The sequence below is a fragment of the Cyprinodon variegatus genome, unplaced genomic scaffold, assembly GCF_000732505.1.
Source record: "Cyprinodon variegatus isolate N-32 unplaced genomic scaffold, C_variegatus-1.0 Scaffold1728, whole genome shotgun sequence".
NCBI classification, from domain to species: Eukaryota; Metazoa; Chordata; class Actinopteri; order Cyprinodontiformes; family Cyprinodontidae; genus Cyprinodon; species Cyprinodon variegatus.
Genome location: NW_015152181.1, coordinates 68,141 through 76,063, shown reverse-complemented (window position 1 = coordinate 76,063; position 7,923 = coordinate 68,141). Strand labels below are relative to the sequence as shown.

Genomic DNA, 7,923 nt, shown 5'->3' with positions numbered 1-7,923 from the left:
AAATTACTCTGAATTAAAAACACTGATCATTTATTGAACAGGATGGAATCATTTCAGATTTAAAGAACTTTGAGAAGTTTGAAATCTGAATATGAGCGGATTGTTCCTTTAAAAACGAGAGATATTTGGAAAACTGTTTTGGTCGAGTTTCAGTCGAACTGAAATCCTCCAGGGTCGTCGTCCTGCTCACCTTTTACAACTGATTCTGTTTAAACTGCCTCTCCGATGGGTTAAAATGGATCCTTCTAAACGTTTAAGGACACCGACCCTGGAGGACTGGAGTTTGGATCAACGTTTAATTCAGGCCTTGATTCCCTCTGGCTTAAGAAAACGGAGCAGCTATAATTACCCGCTTGCTTTCTTCTTACCTGCAGGACTATTTATAGTTTATTTGTGTCTAGAACAGTCAGGACAAGGTCTCTGGTTTCCTCTCCAGATTTCTCTGCACTGCTTCTATTCTTTTCTTGCAGGATATCAAGACTACAAACATGTATTATATCATCAATAACTACAGATTTAGACCAATTGTCGGCTTACCATTAAGTTTTCAATGTAGTCAGTTGATTAATTGATGACCTCCAGCATTTTAATGCCATCATTGTCCACTAGAGGGCACAGCTACTCGTTTTTAAGCAAAGCCTCAGTGATATTTGCAAGAAAACTGATAGAATTGTGAAAACCTGCATCAACCCAGAGTCTGATCTGGATTCATTCACACAGTTTAATGGTTAGAAGGTAGCAGAATCTACTTCACGTGGTTCATGGATCCATCTTCACCAACCGTCGCTCTGTTCTCTCACTGCTACTCAACAGCAGGTAACAGAGAGCGCCCAGAGCATCATACCTGGAGACCCATCACTAGAGTTATGGAGGAAAACAAATCCTAAATGTTGGAAATTCTTCCATAATAGTTAAGCCCCTGTCACACCTTGATGATTTAGACTAGTGTATGCCTGACGTATGAAAAATCTGGCAAAAATACGTTTTATAAGTTATGAGTACGCAGAAGTACGCTGAAACATGTCGACATAAATCAAGTACGTCAAGAAATTTTGAGCATTTCCCGATGTATGCCGTACGTGGACCTTTGAGTCACTTGTGCATAACTTCTGCGTAACTTATCCAGAACTTCTCTCCAACATATCATCGTATCTGACGTGTTCCAGACGAGCGCTGAACGTGTTTCTAACTTCCAGCTACTGTATAATGGCGTATTGGCAGCGTTTTGGTATAAAGGGGGTTCACAGGAGGAAACCGTCAGTTCTCCTCCAGACTTCATCCCCATCATAGGGTGAGCCAGAAGGTGAGTGATGGATCCTCCCTGCGTTCACGCCCACCACCAACACACTTCCTAGCAGACATGACGCTCAATCTGCTGACTCCAGAAACCTTCTGTCTTTTTCCTTTTTTTTGTTTTTGCAGGGCGGGTGATAAACAGCAGCTAAGTTAATACAGCGATGAAAAGAAAATTTTTATGCAGGCCGGACATGTGCGCCGCGGGGAACCGCTTTAACTGATGCACATGCATCACTTCATAATGATGCTTGTGCATCAGTTCATGGGCGTTATGCTGCCCTGGTTATGCATAAGTTAGGCTGTCGTTGGACGTAAGTTCTGGACTCGTTTTGAAAAAATACATAGAAAGGTTGGCGTATGCCAGTGTTTTAGGAGATTCTGGGACGTCAAGCATACGCTGGATAAATCGTCATGGTGTGACAGAGGCCTTTACCTTTAAATCTGCTGTGACAATTAAGGCTGAACGATTTTGGAAAATAATCTAATTGCAATTCTTTTTCTTTATATTGCGATTTATTGCAATTTTTTTTCCCCCAGTTTAATTGATCATGTCTTTTTTTTTAACATATACAAACAACAAATCAATCTGTTTCATCGCTGTGCAGATTAGGTGCTAAAAGACACGCTGTGTCCTAATTAATGATCGCGTTCTGCCTACGATATATTTCAACCAAAATCGCAATTTAATTTTGACTTTTCTCTACATAACCACAAGCAACAAAAATGGCCTCTAAATAAAGACAATTGTAAACAAGGACTATTTAAATCAAGAACTTTTAATGTTTTTATTATTTAGAATATTATTCAAGAGATTTTAACTGATTTGGACATCAGTCCTTGTTGAACATGAAGTCCAAAGTTCAACCAACAAACCAGTCTATGTATTAAACTGATTAACTGGTACTTAGTGGTGTGTATGAATATATAAACTCTAAAACAAGTAATAAAATTAGATTATCTCACTGCTGCAACTGTCTTCCCTTCCATGTGGAGACAAATCCACTTTAAACATTTTACTGACACCTAAAGAACGCGTCTGATTCACTAATTGTTACATAGCCAACAATTGCAGACGTCCGCGATTTGGAAATTGCATTTTTTTCAATCGCGATTATATTGATAATGCGATTAATTGTTCAGCCCTAGTGACAATAGATGCCTGTGTTCACATTATCTGCTGGGATCCAGTAAGCAGGTCATATCACAACCCAGGGAGAGGCGGAACATCTTCGGCAGCGTTCTGTTTGGTCTCCCGTTTCCTTTGGTTTTCACGCCGTTGGAATCTATTTGGTCATTAGGGGACAGTTTTCAGTCTCTTCATGTATCTGATAAATTTTATCATGATTCCAAAGCACCCGGTTTGATCCTAAATGGGTTTTTAACACGAATCGGACAAGCGGTAGCTCTGGAGGAGCTGCTTTGATCCATTGCTCAGGTAAATGTTAAGTATAAAATCAGTTGGTAAAATGTTGCCTGGAAAGTTTGTGGTTCAGAGTAAAGCCTTCGAGGAAGCGGCGGCTAAGTTTGACCTGCTGAGCTCAGCGTGGCTCAGCAGTTCACCTCCAACCAATGTTCGCTCTGTTTGATGAAAGCTTCTGTGGTTCCCCCCCCCCAGTTTTACGGCTACCTCTCCCAGCAACAGAACATGATGCAGGACTATGTTCGGACAGGGACGTACCAACGGGCCATTCTCCAGAACCACACTGACTTTAAGGACAAGGTAACCTCCTCTGCCTCTCTGTGCATGGAAGGAACTCATGGAAACGTGCTGTGATGCTAACCATGCCCCCCCCTCTGTTCTCCAGGTGGTGCTGGATGTAGGTTGTGGGTCAGGAATCCTTTCCTTCTTTGCTGCCCAGGCTGGAGCCAGGAAGGTGTACGCAGTGGAGGCCAGCACTATGGCGCAGCACGCTGAGGTCTGAACACACACACCAGCAGAAGCCGACACGTTTACTGACACCTTTGGAGAAAAGATGATATAAAAACAAAAGAACCCAATTCAATTTATTTCTATAGCGCCAATTCCCAACACATGTAATCTCAAGGCACTTTCCAGTTCACCAGATCATCCAGTCAGATTGATTCAGTTTTCTTTCTAAGGAAAACCAGTTGATTGCATCGACTCATTGACTCTTCAGCAATCCCTCACACTAAGCATGCTTGTAGCGACAGTGGAGAGGAAAAACTCCCTTTGAACAGGAAGAAACCTCCAGCAGAACCAGGCTCAGTGTGAGCGACCATCTGCTGAGGCCCACTGGGGTTCAAGGAGACAGAAGCAGACATAGAAAAAGAAGCATAGATACAAAAAACAGCTGTAAAAGGCGGCCCCGTCCAGGAAACACACACCCAGGCAGACGAGCTCCGAGCCAGGTCCCATGTCAGAGGATGAAGAGAGCACATCCAGTTAGTCACAGTCAGAGAAACAGGACTACACTGGAAAACAGGCCAAGCTCCAACATCTAGAAACAAAGGTGTTGATGGCAGCAGCACAGCTGATATTTCTCTCCAGGATGGAGTCACAGCCAAACAAGAACAGACCAGATGAAGCTACTATGAGAAAAAGCAGAGAGAGCAGAACGTTAGAGATTGAACTAACAGATTCTGCAGAGTGGGAGAATAGAGATAGAATGAAGCAGAATGATGAAAAAGGGGTCCCTATGTCCTCCAGCAGTCTAAGCCTATAGCAGCAGAACTATAGAGATAGATCAGGATAACCTGAGCCACTCTAACTAGAAGCTTTATCAAAAAGGAAAGTTTTAAGCCTAGCCTTAAAAGTAGACAGGGTGTCTGCCTCACGGACTAAAACTGGTAGTTGGTTCCACACAATAACGCCTCTTTCCCACTGAAAATAGCAGGTTTAAACTGGTGTTTCAGCCACTGGTAAAGGTGTCAAACCATCTTAACTTGATCAAGTTCACTAAGAGAAAAGTTGTTTTAATAAGATCACCAGTAGCATGTATACTGGTAGCAGTGGGGGCGGTCCAGAGTGCTGCTTCCCCCGGTTCTGATGCCCTTCTTCATTACCCGACCTTTCAGAGAATGCAGCTCACTGTATGTAGGCGATGATGGAGAAACGCCGTGTCTGTTATCTGTTACTCTCCTGATGCATAAGTGTAGGTGTCATGATGTGATGTCATTTCCCCCCAATAACAGCCGCCCTACAGCCTGCCAGTAATATTTTAGTCAAATATGTGTTCTTATATTCTTCAGATAAACAACTCTTCTCATCTAATAGCAAATAATTTTCTATGGTGAATAATTTACCATCATCTAAAACAGTTTTTATTACCTCACACCTTCCATAGTCTCACCAACAGGAGAAACTTATTTTACTGCTTTATCTTCATCTTTTAGCCCAGGCATCCCCAAAGTCGGTCCTCGAGGGCCGCAGTCCTGCAGGTTTTAGAGGTTTCTCTGCTTTAGCACAGCTGATTCTGATGATTGCAGTTCAGCAAAAGCCTGCTAATCAGCTATCAATGTAAATCAGCTGTGCCGGAGCAGAGCAACCTCTAAAACCTGCAGGACAGCGGCCCTCGAGGACCGACTTTGGGGATGCCTGTTTTAGGATATAAAACCTGACGTTCCCTCCTGACTTTTGGTCGGCAGAAATAAAAATAGTTTCCACGTATTTCAACAGTCAGCTGTGATTTTAAAGTGTTTTCTTTGCATTCAGTTCAGGTTCTGTTTATTAGCAAGTTTGATATTACGTCAAAGTTAGGATTTAGAATATTCCCTGGAAATATTCACGTAAATCCCTGGAAATATGATTTTAAATGTAGGTAATCCTCTTTATTCAAGATTACAAAGGTCTCATGTTGTGGAAACTCACCTTTATTTTACTCGTAGCTTAGATCCTGCATCATTCTTAGGCGGGTTGAAGCTGCCGTCATATCCGAGCCATCTTAGTAGGTTTTTGGGCAGCAGGTTTTTTTTCTATGTCCCTTTGGAAACATGGCAGGTATAGCCGGCGTTCTGTCAGATGAGCATCCCCATAGTCAATACCCATTTATCCCGCTAGTTTTGTACGAAAAAAATATAAAAATTTTTTACTTTTTTTTTTTTTTTTTTTTTTTTTTAAGTGTATGAACTTAATTTTTAGTTTTTTGGTACATGAGGGATACATGGTAATCAGAACAGTGGATCTTAATGCTCTGACTGCTCTGTTCTGCTGCCCCTCCTGTATATTTTCCTATCTCAAAAGAAGGTCCTTCCCGTTACGTCTGGATGAGAACCACTGGACCTGCTTTAAGGCTGTTTGGTGATGCTGCTGTTATAATCCTGACAGAAAGAGGCGACGCTGTAGCTGCACCCGGTGACTGTCGGACCGGAATAACAGACTCTGCTTGTTGCTCACTGCTCCTTGTTTGTACTTGAGCGGACAAACATCGAGCCGATCGTTCACAAGCAACATGGATTAGAAGGCTTTAACATTTAAAATGACCTAACTTTAGCTTAACAACTTAACTGACTTAACAACTAATGCGTTGTGTATTTGTCATTGCAAATGATAACGTTTTAGCAATAGCATAAGAATATAAGTTCTGCAAAACAGCCACCGGAGGGAGCAGTTGCTCTCTGCCTTCCTGGAAATTGTTATTTTTACACACTATTCTAAGGTCCACAATTTCTATAATTTTTTTGCTTCTAAAAACACCAGAATTCCTGCATTTTTTTCCCACATCATTTGATTTATTTTAACATTCAGTTTCCTGATCCATCCAAAGCAGATGGACTTCCAGGGTTAAAGGAGCAGCTTCACTAAAACCTGGATAGAAAAGCTGACATAGATCCTATAAAGGCTTCATCAATCAAGTCTTTATTTTATCATCATAACCATTGTTTTTTTGAGACATCGGCTCAAAATGCACATATATTTATACACACTGCAAAAACGTACTGAAAATGGGTTAACATATCTTAAAATAATGATATTTACCCTTAATTTAAGTAGGAAAATATGATGATCTGCCGATGGAATCAGCAGTTTTACCCCTAAAATAAGAGTTGCACATTTCGCACTTGAAATAAGAGACTGCTGTTGTTTTGTTTGTTTTTTTTTTTTTTTAAATCCAAATTGTCTTATTGCATTAGCAAGTTGTCTCACTTACCTGCTTAATTCAACAAACGTACTTATTCTAAGAAAAAAAGGGCTTGGATTTACATATTTTTGCAGTTCAGACCTGAGTTCAAAACTCTTACAGGAAAGGATGCAGAACAAGTTTCCTTAGATGAGGCTGAAACACGTGAGAACACGGAACGTATCGCGTAGCTCTCATGTTTGGCGTCTTCCTGCAGAGGAACGGCTGCCTTTCTTCTGTCAGATGAGCATACCCAGTCAGACCAGCATACCCATAGTCGATACGCAAGATATGTCAGATTTCTGTTTATCCCTTTAGTTTTGTATGAAAAATAGACTTTAAAGTACCTCGATGGGTTGTGTATCCCTTTAGTCATGTACAAAAAAAACTTTTTACGGTCAAATCGCCATACGCTCCAAAAAACAAACTGAAAAGTAAGAAATAGAATTTTTTTTGTACACGACTAAATGGATACAGGCCCGTTGAGGTAGTTTAAATTTTCTTTTTCATACAAAACTAAAGGAATAAACGGGTATTGACTATGAGTATGCTCATCTGACAGAACACCTTCACAGAAACTGATTCTGAGTCAATCTGATGATGGAAATTTTTTCTCACCTGTCAATCATTCCTCTGCAGGTCCTGGTGAACAGCAACCGTCTGAGTGAACGTGTGGTGGTGATCCCTGGGAAGGTGGAGGAGGTGTCCCTGCCAGAGCAGGTGGACATCATCATCTCGGAGCCCATGGGCTACATGCTGTTCAACGAGCGCATGCTGGAGAGCTACCTACATGCCAAGAAGTTCCTCAAACCCAACGGTGAGAAGGGGCGGGGTCTCTGGATGACCGGGAAAATGGTCCGTTTTAACGCCTCTGTCTGCTGCGTGTGTTTCAGGTAAAATGTTCCCCACTATTGGAGACGTGCACCTGGCTCCCTTCACAGACGAGCAGCTCTACATGGAGCAGTTCACCAAGGCCAACTTCTGGTAGGAGGAGCTCGGACCACACACAGCTTCTCTCTGCTGTAATCTGCTAGTTTTCCTCCCATGCCTGGAAGATGTCTAGTGCTGCTACCACAGATGATCTCGCTCTCCAGATGGAATCGAACGATTCAGATTAGCTAGAATGAATAGAAGGAGTAGAGCGTAGCCGCCTGTGGCCCGGGCTGCCTGTCACTACTCCAGTGCGGCATGCGGATGACGTCATGCACACGCCGCTTTGTTTTAAAACATATAACCGCAAATGTCTGGGGGACAGTGATTGGCCTCCATGATCTGAATGCTGGCGTACCATAAAGAATAAATGATGACCAGTTTAGTTTGTGCCTTCAAGTCGTTGCCCATAGGAAGACGTTACTGGATATAACCTAACGGAATATCTTCAGAACGGCTCCAAATGACACTAAACTCAAATGAGTGAGTAGAACATGATGGAATAACGGAAAATCAAGGACCAATGGAAAAAAAAAAACTGCGTTCTCCTTGAAGTGGACACGAACAGATTTCTCTCCAGGATGGAGTCACAGCCAAACAAGAACAGACCAGATGAAGC

General features: G+C 42.1%; 1 protein-coding gene across 1 annotated transcript in view; it reads left to right on the top strand.

The window, feature by feature from the left end:
• The window catches only part of carm1 (coactivator associated arginine methyltransferase 1), a 28,595-nt gene that overhangs the window by 12,386 nt on the left and 8,286 nt on the right, over positions 1–7,923 (top strand). Inside the window, exons 4-7 of the mRNA XM_015404406.1 lie at positions 2,912–3,016; positions 3,102–3,212; positions 7,014–7,191; positions 7,268–7,358. Of these exons, the coding sequence (XP_015259892.1) occupies positions 2,912–3,016; positions 3,102–3,212; positions 7,014–7,191; positions 7,268–7,358 (485 nt within the window). The remainder of the gene's footprint in view (positions 1–2,911; positions 3,017–3,101; positions 3,213–7,013; positions 7,192–7,267; positions 7,359–7,923) is intronic.